This window comes from Lepidochelys kempii, chromosome 23 (genome assembly GCF_965140265.1).
Source record: "Lepidochelys kempii isolate rLepKem1 chromosome 23, rLepKem1.hap2, whole genome shotgun sequence".
NCBI lineage: Eukaryota > Metazoa > Chordata > Testudines > Cheloniidae > Lepidochelys > Lepidochelys kempii.
In genome coordinates this window covers 1,300,180-1,317,075 of record NC_133278.1, presented here as the reverse complement: position 1 = coordinate 1,317,075, position 16,896 = coordinate 1,300,180, and the positions used below count along the sequence as shown (strand labels likewise).

At 70.6% G+C, this 16,896-nt stretch overlaps 1 protein-coding gene across 1 annotated transcript; it reads left to right on the top strand.

Moving 5' to 3' along the window:
* MAP3K10 (mitogen-activated protein kinase kinase kinase 10) lies at positions 1-15,357 on the top strand. Its single transcript, XM_073321578.1, is given in 13 exon segments — positions 1-2,330; positions 3,395-3,575; positions 3,749-3,897; positions 3,981-4,156; positions 4,419-4,659; positions 9,052-9,174; positions 11,731-11,869; positions 12,788-12,900; positions 13,233-13,483; positions 13,485-13,622; positions 13,624-13,773; positions 13,775-13,823; positions 14,466-15,357. Coding segments are annotated over 13 exon segments (2,787 nt in total). The 5' UTR covers positions 1-1,624; the 3' UTR covers positions 14,837-15,357.
* The last annotated feature ends 1,539 nt before the right edge of the window (positions 15,358-16,896 follow it).

Here is a 16,896-nt window from a genome sequence, read left to right as displayed (position 1 = left end):
AAGGCACCGGGCTCTCTGGGCGCAGAGCAGGCGACTTGCCCGACCTGGCCCAGGGCTCCCTGCAGGGGCGCAGCAGCCGGGGGCTGGGCTCCCCAACCTCCCCCCGCCCCCCCGCCCCAAAGGCCCCCGAGAACTACAAGTCCCAGCCTGCACCGGGGCGGCTCGCCGGGTCCCTGGACACCCCAGACCAGCTGACGGCCGGCGGAGCGCGCGGACACCATTGGCACGGGCCGGGGAGGCGCCGGAGCGGGGCGATGCGCTGAGGGGGGGCGGCGTCCCCCCGCCAGGGCCCCCCTGCACCCCGATCTCCGGCTGGGTGAGCGGGCGCTGCAGTTCCGGGGGGGGGGAGGCGCTGGCCGCTGCAAAGCCAGGTGGGGGGTAGAAAGGGGGACTGACCCCCGCCGGCCCCCCGCCCCCCGGTGCCGCAGAGGAGGATGCGCGGGGGGGCCCCGAGAGAGGAGCTGGCAGCTCCCTGCGGCGATGAGGCTGCGGGCTTGACAGAGGCGAGCTGAGAAGGGAGCGGGGCTCGCCGGGGGGTGCCCCCCTCCGCCCGCCCTCCCGCCGTGGGGTGCCCGCTCCGCCCCCCGTGGGGTGCCCCCCTCCGCCCGCCCTCCCGCCGTGGGGTGCCCCCCCCGCCCGCCGTGGGGTGCCCCCCTCCGCCCGCCCTCCCGCCGTGGGGTGCCCCCCCCCGCCCGCCGTGGGGTGCCCCCCGTGGGGTGCCCCCCTCCGCCCGCCCTCCCGCCGTGGGGTGCTGCTGGGCGGGCTTCCAGCCCGCGGGGCGCGCAGAGAGCCAGCGAGCTGGGGCCAGGGCTGGGCCAGGCGTGGGTGCGCCTTGCTGGGGCGCCAGCCGGGAGCAGGTGAGGAGGACGCTCTGCCAGCCGCTGGGTGGCAGGAAGTCGGTGTGTCCCAGCTGGGTCTGGCCTGTGCCCGCCAGCCCGGGCCCCTGAGCCGGTGACATACGGGTGAGCGGCGCTGGCCCGTCCTGCCACCTCGCCGGCTGGAGCCCTCGTGCCCTGACCCCCCGGCGCCGGGTCACCCACCGCCCGCGGGCTGCTGGGTGCCTCCAGCCTCGCGGAGCCGGACCCGAGCCGGGGCTCCGAGCCGGTCCCTGGTGTAGCCTGGGCCCCCGCTCTCTGTCCGCGCGGGCGGGTCCTCTATTTATCTGTCCTCAAAGAAAGAATAAAGCCTCCTTTCTTCTGAGCGAGTCCGCGGCCGACGCTCAGCACCGCGGCCAGGCAGAGCCGGCGCCCAGAGATGCAAAGGCCGGACGCGCCGGGCCCTCGCTTCAAAGGGAAGCTGCGCCATTGAGAGGTGCAGGGGTCCCCAGCCAGGCTCCCGGGGGGTCGGCGTGGCCGGCCGGGGGAAGGCCCACGCTCTCAGCCGCGCCGTTGGGCTGCGGGGGTTAGTCCGTAGCGCCGCCCACCCACCTGCGGCCCCTGCCCGCCGGGCTGCAGCCAAGGGGCGACGGGCTGGGAGCTCTGGATGCTGCTGCAGAGCTGGGAGCGCGCACCGGGGGCCAGTCCCGGGGCCGGCAAAGGCGGGCGGCTGTCCCAGCGCGGAGCCAGGAAGCATGTCCCAGCAGCCGTCGGCGATCTAGGCCGGCCGTCCCCGCGGAGGGCCCAGCATGGAGGCCGGGCACAAGGCGCTGCCGGGCGAGGAGGCCGGGGACGGGGCAGAGGACAGCGGCGGGGTCTGGAGCCACAAGCCCCATCCCTTCTGGACGGCCGTATTCGACTACGAGGCAGCGGCGGAAGAGGAGCTGACGCTGCGGCGCGGCGACCTGGTGGAGGTGCTCTCTCAGGACTCCACCGTCTCGGGAGACGAGGGCTGGTGGACGGGGAAAATCGAGGGCAAGGTGGGCGTCTTCCCCTGTGACTACGTGGCCAGCGGCCCCCCGTGCGGGCCCTGCCCTCTGCCGCTGGAGATCTCCTTCCAGGAGCTGCTGCTGGACGAGATCATCGGGGTGGGGGGCTTCGGGAAGGTCTACAAGGGCGCGTGGCGGGGGGAGGAGGTGGCGGTGAAGGCGGCGCGCCAGGACCCCGACGAGGACATCGGCGCCACGGCCGAGAGCGTCCGGCAGGAGGCCCGGCTGTTCTGCATGTTGCACCACCCCAACATCGTTGCCCTGAAGGCCGTGTGCCTCCAGCCGCCCAACCTGTGCCTGGTGATGGAGTACGCCCGGGGCGGCCCCCTCAGCCGAGCCCTGGCCGGCAGGAAGGTGCCGCCGGACGTGCTGGTGAACTGGGCCGTGCAGGTCGCCCGCGGCATGAACTACCTGCACAATGAGGCCGTGGTGCCCATCATCCACCGCGACCTGAAATCCATCAACAGTGAGTGCCGGGCGAGGGGCCGGCGGGGGGCAGCGCCGGCCCCCCAGGACTGACTCCCCGGGCGTGTGGGTGCCCCTGGGATGCGGGCGGGGCCCACACCACTGGGTAACAGACTGAGACCTGCCAAACTCACTTCACACATTGAACAGCTGCTGGCAGGAAAGCAGGTGTACCAGGATGGGACTGGCATCCTAGCGGGGACAGGCCCCCTGCCCCATTCCCCTGAGCCAGCCAGTCCGTGCCCTGAGGCCGGATGGGAGCCGGAGCCCCCTAGCGGGGACAGGCCCTCTGCCCCATTCCCTGCCCCTGTGAGCCAGCCAGTCCGTGCCCTGAGGCTGGATGGGAGCCGGCGCCCCCTAGTGGGGACAGGCCCCCTGCCCCATTCCCCTGAGCCAGCCAGTCCGTGCCCTGAGGCCGGATGGGAGCCGGCGCCCCCTAGTGGGGACAGGCCCCCTGCCCCATTCCCCTGAGCCAGCCAGTCCGTGCCCTGAGGCCGGATGGGAGCCGGCGCCCCCTAGTGGGGACAGGCCCCCTGCCCCATTCCCCTGAGCCAGCCAGTCCGTGCCCTGAGGCCGGATGGGAGCCGGCGCCCCCTAGCGGGGACAGGCCCCCTGCCCCATTCCCCTGAGCCAGCCAGTCCGTGCCCTGGGGCCGGATGGGAGCCGGCGCCCCCTAGCGGGGACAGGCCCCTGCCCCTTCCCCACCCCCCTGAGCCAGCCAGTCCCTGCCCTGGGGCCGGATGGGAGCCGGAGCCCCCTAGCGGGGACAGGCCCCTGCCCCATTCCCTGCCCCCCTGAGCCAGCCAGTCCCTGCCCTGGGGCCGGATGGGAGCCGGCGCCCCCTAGTGGGGACAGGCCCCTGCCCCATTCCCCTGAGCCAGCCAGTCCGTGCCCTGGGGCCCCAGCAGGGGTGCAGCAAGGGGGGCCCCAGACCCCTCCCCCGGCCCCTGACCTGGCAAAGGAGGGGCAGTCAAGGGACATGGCAGCCTGGCGTACTCCAGTCAGGGGGTGCCCCCTCCCTGTGGGTGCCCCCTCACGCCCCCCTCACTCTCCTGCCCCCCCCAGTCCTGATCCTGGAGAAGATGGAGGACGGGGAGCTGGGCGGCCGCACGCTGAAGATCACGGACTTCGGGCTGGCCCGCGAGTGGCACAGGACGACCAAGATGAGCGCGGCCGGCACCTACGCCTGGATGGCGCCAGAGGTCATCCGGCTCTCGCGCTTCTCCAAGAGCAGCGACGTCTGGAGGTGCCGGGGCAGAGCGGGGGGCCCGCGGGGAGTGGGGATCAGTACGAGGGAGAGGGCGGGATCCCAACGGGCTGGGGGAGGGGGGTTCACAGCGTGGTGGGATGGGGGGGTCACCCCAACCCCCAGACCCATGCTCGGCACCCCCCCCAGCCCAGCCTGTCCCTGTGCTGCAGTTTTGGGGTGCTGCTGTGGGAACTGCTGACCGGGGAGGTGCCGTACCGGGAGATCGACGCGCTGGCCGTGGCCTATGGCGTGGCCATGAACAAGTTGACGCTGCCCATTCCCTCCACCTGCCCCGAGCCCTTCGCCCGCCTGCTGGCAGGTGAGTGCCCAGGGGAGACGGGGGGTGCGAGGGAGGGGGCTCTGGGGGTGCCCCTGGGCCTGGCTGATTCTCTCTCCCCACAGAGTGCTGGGACCCCGACCCCCACGCCCGGCCACCCTTCGGGAGCATCCTGGGGCGGCTGGTGGCCATCGAGCACTCGGCCATGTTCTCCATGGCCCTCGACGTCTTCCACTCGCTGCAGGACGACTGGAAGCTGGAAATCCAGCACATGTTCAGTGAACTGCGCACCAAGGAAAAGGTCAGTGGGACCCCCCTACCCTCCCGGATTCCAGCCCCCCCAACACAGCCCCCCTTCGGTCCCCCCACAGCTCCCCCAGCCACTGATCCCTCCTGGGACCCCCCCGTACTGCCCGTGCATGGCACAGCCCCCCTTTGGGTCGCCTCCCATCCCCCCACAGCTCCCCCAGCCACTGATCCCTCCTGGGACCCCCCCTACCGCCCGCCCCACGGCCCTCCCGGGTGCCGGCCCGTGCCCCACACTCTGCCCCCCCGTGCCCCAGGAGCTGCGGAGCCGGGAGGAGGAGCTGCTGCGGGCGGCCCAGGAGCAGAAGACGCAGGAGGAGAAGCTCCGGCGGCGCGAGCAGGAGCTGGCCGCCCGCGAGATCGACATCGTCCAGCGCGAGCTGCACTTGCTCATGGACCAACTGCACCAGGAGCGGCCCCGGGTCAAGGGGCGCAAGGGCCACTTCAAACGCAGCCGCCTCAAGCTGCGGGACGGGAACCGCATCAGCCTGCCCTCAGGTACCCCCCGCTGGCCCCCCCGCCGGCCCCCCTGGGCCCCCCCGCCCACATCAGCCTGCCCTCAGGTACCCCCCGCTGGCCCCCCCGCTGGCCCCCCCGCTGGCCCCCGCCGGCCCCCCTGGGCACCCCGCCCACATCAGCCTGCCCTCAGGTACCCCCCACTGGCCCCCCCGCTGGCCCCCCGTGCCCCCCTGTGCCCCCTGCCGGCCCCCCGCCCACATCAGCCTGCCCTCAGGTACCCCCCGTGCCCCCCTGGGCCCCCCCTGTGCCCCCCGTGCCCCCTGGGCCCCCCGCCCACATCAGCCTGCCCACAGGTACCCCCTGTGCCCCCCTGTGCCCCCCGCCCACATCAGCCTGCCCTCAGGTACCCCCGTGCCCCCCCTGGGCCCCCCACCGGCCCCCCTGTGCCTCCCTGTGCCCCTCGCCCACATCAGCCTGCCCTCAGGTACCCCCCGTGCCCCCCCTGGGCCCCCCACCGGCCCCCCTGGGCCCCCCGCCCACATCAGCCTGCCCTCAGGTACCCCCTGTGCCCCCCCTGTGCCCCCCGCCGGCCCCCCTGGGCCCCCCGCCCACATCAGCCTGCCCTCAGGTACCCCCGTGCCCCCCCTGGGCCGCCCGCCGGCCCCCTGTGCCCCCCGCCCACATCAGCCTGCCCTCAGGTACCCCCCGGGCCCCCCTGGGCCCCCCGCCCACATCAGCCTGCCCTCAGGTACCCCCTGGGCCCCCCCTGGGCCCCCCTGGGCCCCCCGCCCACATCAGCCTGCCCTCAGGTATCCCCGTGCCCCCCCTGGGCCCCCCGCCCACATCAGCCTGCCCTCAGGTACCCCCCGTGCCCCCCCGGGCCCCCCGCCCACATCAGCCTGCCCTCAGGTACCCCCTGTGCCCCCCCTGTGCCCCCCGCCGGCCCCCTGTGCCCCCCGCCCACATCAGCCTGCCCTCAGGTACCCCCGTGCCCCCCCTGGGCCGCCCGCCGGCCCCCCTGGGCCCCCCGCCCACATCAGCCTGCCCTCAGGTACCCCCCGGGCCCCCCTGGGCCCCCCGCCCACATCAGCCTGCCCTCAGGTATCCCCGTGCCCCCCCTGGGCCCCCCTGGGCCCCCCGCCCACATCAGCCTGCCCTCAGGTACCCCCCGTGCCCCCCCGGGCCCCCCGCCCACATCAGCCTGCCCTCAGGTACCCACTGGCCCCCCTGTGGCCCCCGCCAGCCCCCCTGTGGCTCCCAGCCACATCAGCCTCCCCTCAGGTACCTGCTGCAACCCCTGCCCCCCACCAGCCCCCCTGCACCCCCACCAGCCCTCCTGTGCCAAACAACCACCTCAGCCTGGCCTCAGGTACCCCCCACCCCCACCATGGGATTAGCCCCACAGGTTGGCACACAGTCACCCAATGGTGCCTCGCCCACTGTCACATCCACTCCTGGACCCACATCACTCCAAGGACCACAGCATCCTCTGTCATGCAGCCCCCCAGCCCTGCACCCCTCCTTTCCAGGCGCGAGTGCTGCAGTCCAGCTATCCCGCCACTTCCCCAGCAGTGATGGCAGCCAGTTGTCCGGCCACTTCCCCACGGCCCACCACCCTCTTCGCCCTTGCATCAGCCTGCAAATCCCAGCAGCCAGGCAGGAGTTCTCGCCCGCGCCCCCGGTCCCTGCGAGCGGCTCTGCTCCCTCAAGGCTGCCGGCTGCCCACCCTGCCTCCTGCAGCTCCAAAGGGTCACTGGCCCTGCCTGGCCCTGCAGCTCTTCTTATATGGGCCTGCCGGGCCCTGACTGGCTGTTTCTCTCAGCCCCTCTCAAATTGGCTGCCTCCTGCACAACTTCCCCAGGCCTCGAGTAACCCCTTAGAGGCCAGGGTGGGGCCAGTGCCCCATCACACTGCATGTCTCTTGCTGAGGGGGTTAGTTCTCTCGGTCGGTTCTGAATCAGGGGCGAGAGAGATTGTGGGGGGGACCAGCTCCTGTTGGTGAGAGACGAGCTTGGCAGAGCTCTGCTCCTGACGTCTCCTCCCCCATCGTCTCTAACATCCGGGGACCAGCCCAGCTACGCCCCTGAGACTGACAGTCACCTTCCTGCCGTGGCCACCGCAGACACGGGTGGGAGAGGAGAGATGGGGCTCTAGCCAATCTCCTCAGGATCCGGGGCAGCTTGGCCACAGGGGACGCTCTGGGCGGGCAGGTTGGCCATGCCAGCTGTTGCTCTGGAACCCGCATAGGGATGCCGTCTGGCTGGCATGGTCAGGTCCCCCTCCTGCATAGGTCCTGCTCGGGCCAGCAGAGCTGGCCAGGCCCTCTTGTCTCCCCACTCTCTTTGGGATTGTCTCGGGGTCCCCGGGCGATGCTCTGGAACTGCTCCCTACGAAGCCAGGCAGGACTCTGGGGGAGTCTCCTCTCGGCGAGCAGCCTGTCTGCAGGACACACAGCTCCCCCGGCTTCACCTTCCTGGGTCTGACCTCGCAGCATTCAGCCTCCTCTGCCCCTCCGTGCGCTTCCCACAGCCAGTCCGCCCAGGCGGGGTCCTGGGGGGCCAGAGGGTCCTGCCCCCCAACTTCGCAGTCAGACGGGACTCTCAGCCAGCCAGTAAAACAGAAGGTTTATTAGACGACAGGAACATGGTCTAACACAGAGCTTGTAGGTGCAGAGAACAGGACCCCTCAGCTGGGTCCATTTTGGGGGGCAGTGAGCCAGACAACCACGTCTGCCCTTCACTCCATGTCCCAGCCAGCCCCAAACTGAAACTCCCTCCAGCCCCCCTGCTCTGGGCTTTGTCCCTTTCCCCGGGCCAGGTGGTCACCTGATTCCTTTGTTCTCCAACCCTTCAGCTCTCACCTCGCAGGGGGGGAAGGGCCCAGGCCATCAGTGGCCAGGAAACAGGGTGTTGGCCATTGTCTGTGTCCAGACCCCCGCACACACCTGCCCTCTAGGGCTCTGCAATGATCATACACCCTTATCCTACCCCCTAGAGACTTAAGAACTGCCTAGGGGAAACTGAGGCACCCCCACACTGTTCAGAGGACACATTAAGAACAGTCCCGCTTCGTCACAGGGATCTCCCCTGGACCCAGGGGGTGCTCAGCGGGGAGGGCCCGGGGGCTGGTGTCGCAGCCGCAATGCTCCCAGCACAGCCGCCCGGAGCCCCAGCGCCTCTGGGCCGGGCCCCAAACCGGCGACGGGTGGAATAATCCAGCCGCCTTCGTTTGTCCACCAATTAGACCGAAATCCTGACGCCCGTTTGGTCCCTTGTTTTCTGCTCCTCTGGTGCCCAGCTGAGGCGTCACCCAGCCTTGGGCGGAACCAGTTGCTCCCGGGCTGGCGCCTTCTCCCGGCTTCGTTACTACCGGGTCACATCACGGCACCGTGGGAGCTGCGCTCTCCTCCAGTGGCCCTTTGGTTGGGTAAAGTCGTAGGCCGGTTATCTCAGCAACTTCCTGTACCACCACCAACCCCCCGTATGCCCCATAACCCCCCGTATGCCCCATAACCCCCGCATTTGCCCCATAACTCCCCTGTATGCCCCATATCTCCCATAACCCCTGCATTTGCCCCATAACTCCCCTGTATGCCCCATATCTCCCATAACCCCCAGTATGCCCCATAACCCCCCGCATGCCCCATAACCCCTGCATTTGCCCCATAACTCCCCTGTATGCCCCATATGCCCCATAACCCCCTGTATGCCCCATAACCCCTGCATTTGCCCCATAACTCCCCTGTATGCCCCATATGCCCCATAATCCCCTGTATGCCCCATAACTCCACTGTATGCCCCATATTCCCCCCATACTCCCCATAACCCCCCAATATACTCCATAACCCCCGCATTTGCCCCATAACTCCCCTGTATGCCCCATATGCCCCATAACCCCCCGTATGCCCCATAACCCCCCAATATGCTCCATAACCCCCGCATTTGCCCCATAACTCCCCTGTATGCCCCATATCTCCCATAACCCCCCGTATGCCCCATAACTTCCCCGTATGCCCCATATATGCCCCATTTCCGCCCTGTATTCCCCACATCCCCACATATGTCCCATAACCCCGATACACCACATAACCCCCCATTATGCCCCATATCCACCCCGTATGCCCCATAACCCCCCATACACCACATAACCCCCCCAGTATGCCCCATAACCCCCCGTATGCCCCATAACTCCACTGTATGCCCCATATTCCCCACATATGCCCCATATTCCCCCCCTTACTCCCCATATCCCCCGTATGCCCCATAACCACCGGCCCTGCCCTGCCCGCTGTGTCAGGCTGCCAGAAGTCGGGGCCCCGAACCTGCTCGGGGAGATCTATGGCAGTGCAGGGCGCCCGCCGCTGTAACCGCTGCCTTGGGGGGCTCCAGGGGGGCTGGGGCTCGGGGCCTGACCTGGCCTCTCTCCCCCCAGGCTTCCAACACAAGATCACGGTGCAGGCGTCGCCCACCCTGGACAAGCGGAAAGGCACCGGAGCCAACGGCACCAGCCCCCCTGCGAGCCCCATCATCATCCCCCGCCTGCGGGCCATCCGCCGTGAGTCCCCGTTCCCCCCCATCACCCCCCATAGCCCCCCCAGACTCTGCCTGTGGGCCATCCGCCGTGAGTCCCCGTTCCCCCCATCACCCCCCATAGCCCCCCAACCCCCCGTCTGTGGGCCCCCCATAGCCCCCCCAGACCCTGCCTATGGGCCATCCGCCGTGAGTCCCCGTTCCCCCCCATCACCCCCCATAGCCCCCCCAGACTCTGCCTGCGGGCCATCCGCCGTGAGTCCCCGTTCCCCCCCATAGCCCCCCCAGACTCTGCCTGCGGGCCATCCGCCGTGAGTCCCCGTTCCCCCCCATCACCCCCCATAGCCCCCCCAGACCCTGCCTGCGGGCCATCCGCCGTGAGTCCCCGTTCCCCCCCATCACCCCCCATAGCCCCCCCAGACCCTGCCTGCGGGCCATCCGCCGTGAGTCCCCGTTCCCCCCCATCACCCCCCATAGCCCCCCCAGACCCTGCCTGTGGGCCATCCGCCGTGAGTCCCCGTTCCCCCCATCACCCCCCATAGCCCCCCAACCCCCCGTCTGTGGGCCCCCCATAGCCCCCCCAGACCCTGCCTATGGGCCATCCGCCGTGAGTCCCCGTTCCCCCCCATCACCCCCCATAGCCCCCCCAGACCCTGCCTATGGGCCATCCGCCATGAGTACCCCATTACCCCCCATAGCCCCCCAACCCCCGTCTGTGGGCCACCCGCCGTGAGTACCCCATTCCCCCCCATTCCCCCCCATAGCCCCCCAACCCCCGCCTGCGGGCCATCCGCCGTGAGTCCCCGTTCCCCCCCATCACCCCCCATAGCCCCCCCAGACCCTGCCTATGGGCCATCCGCCGTGAGTCCCCGTTCCCCCCCATCACCCCCCATAGCCCCCCCAGACCCTGCCTATGGGCCATCCGCCGTGAGTACCCCATTACCCCCCATAGCCCCCCAAACCCCGTCTGTGGGCCACCCGCCGTGAGTACCCCATTCCCCCCCATCACCCCCCATAGCCCCCCAACCCCCGCCTGCGGGCCATCCGCCGTGAGTCCCCGTTTTCCCCCATCGCCCCCCATAGCCCCCCCAGACCCTGCCTGTGGGCCATCCGCCGTGAGTACCCCATTCCCCCCCATCACCCCCCATAGCCCCCCCAGACCCTGCCTGTGGGCCATCCGCCGTGAGTCCCCGTTCCCCCCCATCACCCCCCATAGCCCCCCCAGACCCTGCCTGTGGGCCATCCGCCGTGAGTACCCCATTCCCCCACATCACCCCCCATAGCCCTCCCAGACCCTGCCTGTGGGCCATCCGCCGTGAGTACCCCATTCCCCCCCATCACCCCCCATAGCCCCCCAGACCCTGCCTGTGGGCCATCCGCCGTGAGTCCCCGTTCCCCCCCATCGCCCCCCATAGTCCCCCCCAGACCCTGCCTGAGTATCCCATTACCCCCCATAGCCCCCCAACCCCCGTCTGTGGGCCACCCGCCGTGAGTACCCCATTCCCCCCATCACTCCCCATAGCCCCCCAACCTCCATCTGTGGGCCATCCGCCGTGAGTACCCCATTCCCCCATCACCCTCCATAGCCCCCCCCGCCATGAGTACCCCATTACCTCCCATAGCCCCCCAACCCGTCTGTGGGCCATCTGCCGTGAGTACCCCATCACTCCCTATAGCCCCCCAACCCCTGTCTGTGGGCCACCTGCCGTGAGTACCCCATTCCCCCCATCACTCCCCATAGCCCCCCAACCCCTGTCTGTGGGCCATCCGCCGTGAGTACCCCATTCCCCCATCACCCTCCATAGCCCCCCCCGCCATGAGTACCCCATTACCTCCCATAGCCCCCCAACCCGTCTGTGGGCCATCTGCCGTGAGTACCCCATCACTCCCTATAGCCCCCCAACCCCTGTCTGTGGGCCACCTGCCGTGAGTACCCCATTCCCCCCCATCACTCCCCATAGCCCCCCAACCCCTGTCTGTGGGCCACCTGCCGTGAGTACCCCATTCCCCCCCATCACTCCCCATAGCCCCCCAACCCCTGTCTGTGGGCCATCCGCCGTGAGTACCCCATTCCCCCCCATCACCCTCCATAGCCCCCCCAGACCCTGCCTGTGGGCCACCCGCCGTGAGTACCCCATTACCCCCCGTAGCCCCCCATCACCCTCCATAGTCCCCCCCACACCTGCGGACCATCCGTGTGAATTTGCCCCCCAGCTCTGCCATGACTCCTCCTTCCCTTGCTGGGTCTCTGCTGCCCAGGTCTCAGGCCAGGCACCCTGTGGGGCTGCCCCGAGGCCGGCTGTGCGGGCTGGTCCCGACTGGGCCGGGGAATGGTTGCGGCTCCTGTCCCGGATCCAGGAACCAGGACCAGACCCAAGAACTGGCGCGTTATGAGCCAATGTCTCCCCCTCCCCCCGCACTGGGCGGTAACCCTGGGGAGACGCCCCCCGGCCATCTCCCCGCTCCCCCCCCCTCCATAGCTCCTACTGGGAGGGGTACTGAGCCCAGAAACCCCTCCCGCCCCCCGGGTCCCGATGAACTGCCGTGCGGGAGACTCGTCCCACTAACCCCCTCGTTGCAGTCACGCCCGTGGACGGCAGCCAGACGTGGGGCCGCAGCGCGGGGCTGAAGAAGGAGGAGCTGGGGGGCAACAAGAAGAAGGGGCGCACGTGGGGGCCCAGCTCCACGCTGCAGAAGGAGCGGCTCGGTGGGGAGGAGCGGTATGGGGCCAGAGAGTGAGGGGCACCGGCTGGATGGCGGGGAGCTCATGGCTGGGCTAGCAGGGGGCTGCGGGTCGGGAGGGAGGGGCACCGGCAGGGCTGGGGGGCCCAGGGCTGGGCTGGCAGGGGCTGCGGGTCGGGAGCGAGGGGCACCGGCAGGGCTGGGGGGGCCCAGGGCTGGGCTACCGGGGGCTGCGGGTCGGGAGCGAGGGGCACCGGCAGGGTTGGGGGGGCCCAGGGCTGGGCTGGCGGGGGCTGCGGGTCGGTAGCGAGGGGCACCGGCAGGGTTGGGGGGCCCAGGGCTGGGCTACCGGGGGCTGCGGGTCGGGAGCGAGGGGCACCGGCAGGGCTGGGGGGGCCCAGGGCTGGGCTGGCGGGGGCTGCGGGTCGGGAGCGAGGGGCACCGGCAGGGTTGGGGGGGCCCAGGGCTGGGCTACCGGGGGCTGCGGGTCGGGAGCGAGGGGCACCGGCAGGGTGGCACGGGGGGGCCCAGGGCTGGGCTGGCGGGGGCTGCGGGTCGGGAGCGAGGGGCACCGGCAGGGTTGGGGGGGCCCAGGGCTGGGCTGGCGGGGGCTGCGGGTCGGGAGCGAGGGGCACCGGCAGGGTGGCACGGGGGGGCCCAGGGCTGGGCTGGCGGGGGCTGCGGGTCGGGAGCGAGGGGCACCGGCAGGGTGGCACGGGGGGGCCCAGGGCTGGGCTGGCGGGGGCTGCGGGTCGGGAGCGAGGGGCACCGGCAGGGTTGGGGGGGCCCAGGGCTGGGCTGGCGGGGGCTGCGGGTCGGGAGCGAGGGGCACCGGCAGGGTTGGGGGGGCCCAGGGCTGGGCTGGCGGGGGCTGCGGGTCGGGAGCGAGGGGCACCGGCAGGGTGGCACGGGGGGGCACTCACTTCGTAGCCGTCTCACCGTCTCTCCTGGCGCAGGCTGAAGGCTCTGGGCGAGGGCAGCAAGCAGTGGTCATCCAGCGCCCCCAACCTGGGCAAGTCCCCGAAACGTGCCCCCATGGCAGGGGGCTTCGCCAGCCTGACGGAGATGGGTACGTGGGGGGGCGGGACTCAGGCCCCGAGGCGTGAGGGCAGCGGTGGGGGGGGGCATGTCGGGGGAAGTAGCAGGGGGGCTTGGTGCTTCCAGCCGTGGGGCGAGGGGCCGTGCTAGCCACCCCCCAGCCCAGCACCCTGGAGCCTGGCTGGCTTAGAGGCCTCAGGGCAAGGAGTCCGACGCCCCCCAGGGGATGCCAGGGCCCAGAAGAGGGAGATGGGGGGCGAAGGCCCAGCAGGAGGGGCCCATGGGCAAGGGATGGGGGGGTCGCTGTGCCCCTCCCCTGGCGCTGACCCCTGTCCGTCTGTCCGTCTGTCTGTCTCTCCCCAGAGGAGTACGCGGAGGCGGAGGGCAGCACCCCCCACTCCCCCTACCCGCCCCTCCCCCTGCCGGGGGGCGAGGACCAAGCCCCCGGGCCCACGGACGAGCTGCCCCCTGGCGCCGAGGGCCTGCACCGAGCCGGGCCCCACGGGCGCAGCGAGTGGGCTCTGCTGGGCTGCGCCTCCGTCCTGGCCTCCGTGGGGCTGGGCAGCGACCTGCTGGAGCTGGGCCGGGAGGTGGCGGGGGGCCCGTTCCCGCGGGGGGGGCCGCTCCCGGCGGGGCGAGGGGCCCCCCAGCTCCCTCACGCTGCTCTCGCTCTCCTCCCTCTGCGAGTGCAACTCCACCAAGTCCCTGCTGCCCGCGGCCGAGGAGCCGCCCGGCCCGGCCCCCCGCCCCACGGGGCCCCCCCCCCGGCGCCCCCCCCGCCCACAACCCCCTGCTGGACCTCCGGGCCGAGAGCTTCAAGAGGGGCCCGCGCCAGTCGCTGACGCCCACCCACGTGACGGCCGCCCAGGTGGTGACCCGCGGGCACCGACGCACGCCCTCAGACGGGGGCCCTGCGCCAGGCTGCGCTCAGCCAGCAGGGGGCGCCCACGGCCGGTGAGTGGGGGTGCCCCAGTGCCCCCCTGAGCAACATGATACAGGGGTCGTGCCCCCCGCGGCCCCTCCCTGACCCCCAACCCGCTCCTCAGCCCCTCCCTGACCCTCCACGCCAACCCCCTCCTCACCCCCAGCCCCTCCCTGACCCCCAACCTCAACCCCCTTCTTACCCCCCGCCCCTCCCTGCCTCCCCAACCCCCTCCTCACTCCCCCAGCCCCTCCCTGCCTCCCCGTCCCCCTCGCTGACCTGCCCATCCCTGCGTCTATCACACCCATGCCCCACCACAGCCCACCCCACCTCACCAGCCTGTTGGGGTCCCCAGCTCCCAGGTCCCGGGGCTGTTCTGGGGTCCCTGGGGCCCTCATTTCTCATCCCTCCCCCAACTCCCTAGGCCCCACTTCCCCTGCCAGAGCCAGGGGTCGAATCCAGGAGTCCGGGCTCCCTGCTCCCCATGGAGGGCCTGGGTGGGGTGTCTGGGGAGTGGTGCTGGGGGGGGGGTGGAAGCGGTGTGAGGAGTTGGGACTGTGAGGTGGAGGGAGGGGGCCTGTGGTTGAGGGGGGCTTTATGGGGGGATTCTGGGGGGGCTAATGGGCTGCAGTCACCCAGGCCAGCTAAGATGGTTTCCTCCCCCCTCCCCACAGGCTCCCAGGAGACCCTGGACCCCCCCACGCTCTTCCCACCCCCGGCACGGCGCAGGCCCCCTGAGAAGGACCCGGCTGTGGAGCGCCCCAAGACCCTGGAGTTCGCGCCCCGGCCCCGCCCCTCGCCCTCCCGCTCCCGCCTCGACCCCTGGAAACTCGTCTCCTTCGGAAGGACTCACCGCGCGTCCCCGGGCAGCGGGTGCGAGACGCAGGGGGAGCAGGGCAGAGTCGGCGGGGAGCCACCGGACCCCGCCAGTGCCCGCCAGACACTGCTGGACATAGACATGGAGGGTCAGAGCAAGGACAGCACGGTGCCCCTCTGTGGGGGGGCACTGCACGCCAGCAGCCTGGACGCCGACATGTCCCACTGACCTGGCACTGCGCCCCCCCGGAGACCAGGGAACCACCCATGAATGTACACCCCCCCCACAGCCGGTGTGGGGCACCAGACCTACCTGGGGGCGGGGGGGGGCCTCTTGGATGGACCAGCCTCTTTACTGTGCGCCTGCTCTACCATCCCCCACTCTGCTGCTGACCCCATTCCCCACCCTCAGCAGGCTGAGATCCCACCGCACCCACCAACCGCTCCAAAGGTTCTGCTGTGGGAGAAGCTGCTGCCCCAGAGAAGCAGGGTTGGGAAGGGAATTGTGGGGGAGGGGAGCATGTGTATTTATTGATTGGGGGGTTAAGAACCCTCACCCCTATTTAAATTCCATGTGGTGTTTGTAAAAAAAAAAAAAAAAAGACCCTTTCTGAGCCAGCAGGGGGTGCTTGTCCCCCGTGAACTTATTCATTAACTCGCGGCCTTCAGGCCTCATTTCCAGCCCAAGGTGTCGTGCGTGCAGCTGAGCCCTCCAGTGCTTACAGGGACCCCCTCACCTGGCACCAAGATGCAGCCACCTCTGGGGTGGGACTTGAGCTGTTTATCCAGGGCCCCCCTCATCTGGTGTTGAGATGCAGCCGTCTCTGGGGTAGGGCATGGGGACTGTTCAGATGGGGACCCCTCTCGCTGGGCCCCTCCGGAGTTCGTCAGTCCCATTCTCCCCTTCTTTACCTGCTGGCCTCCAGCCCCCCCTGAACAGGGAACGGAACCCAGGAGTCTGGTGACGGGGGCCGGGGCGCGGAGAGAGGTTATGGCCCCCTCAGCTTTGCACCCGGTGTTCAGAGGCTGGTTTGCGCCCAGGTTTCTGCTCGCTGCCCAGGGCGCAGCTGGCTCGGCAGGGCAGGGGACGGAGTGAGGCTGCCCTGGGTTTGACGCCGTTCCCCCAGAGGGGCCGGGTGGGATGCAGGACACCTGGGTTCGGTGCCCGGCGCTGCCCCTGCACATCCTGTGCCAGCCCTCGTGCCCAGGGGCTGAGCCACGGCCCTGATCCTGCACAGGGCGGGGCCTGACTAAACCCTGACACCACCAGTGCTGGGCCCAGGCCAGCCCTGTCCTGCCCCCAAAGCCCCAGTGCCCCGTGGGATCGGCCAGGCCAACAGTGCACCCGTCGGGCGCTTGCTGCTGCATCCTGATTCCCGAGGGATCACCCCAAGTGCTGCCCCTGGACCCCAACAACTCCCAGCCTCTGGGCCTGCTGCAGTACTGCCCATGGCCACGAGGGGGCAGGCAGGGCCCGGCAATCCCACCAGCCAGTGAGGCCTGGCTCCCAGCCCCCTCCCAGAGCTGGGAGAGAACCCAGGCGTCCTGGCTCCCAGCCCCCCCTGCTCTAACCACTAGACCCCCCACTCCCCTCCCAGAGCTGGGAGAGAACCCAGGCGTCCTGGCTCCCAGCCCCCCCTGCTCTAACCACTAGACCCCCCACTCCCCTCCCAGAGCTGGGAGAGAACCCAGGCGTCCTGGCTCCCAGCCCCCCTGCTCTAACCACTAGACCCCCACGCCCCTCCCAGAGCTGGGAGAGAACCCAGGCGTCCTGGCTCCCAGCCTCCCCTGCTCTAACCACTAGACCCCCACGCCCCTCCCAGAGCTGGGAGAGAACCCAGGCGTCCTGGCTCACATCCCCCCCTCCTCTGCCTTGCAGCTGGGGGGAGCCTTAGGGTCCAGCTCAGCTGTGTTGCCATGGTTACCATAGAGGGTGACAAGAGCATCGCTGCTGACTGGCTGGGGGCGGAATAGCCCCCCCCCTCCCCCACCCCCCCCAGTCCTCCCCCAGGTTGGGCCATGCTGGGAAACGCAGCGTCCCCCCCTCCATGCCTGGGGCCTGATCCCCCCTTCTAGTGGTCAGAGCGGGGGGGGGGGGCAGCTGGGAGCCAGGACTCCTGGGTTCACCACCCGGCTCTGGGCACGGCCTGGGGTGTAGGGCTTCTAGCTGTGGCCGTCCCGTCCCTCCACGCAGGAGGCTGGGTGCTGGGCCTCGCCCTGGCCAGGGCCCACTCTGCCCTGCCAGCCCCACACGCCCCTAGGCCGGCCTGTCCGGTCTCCCCCCAATCC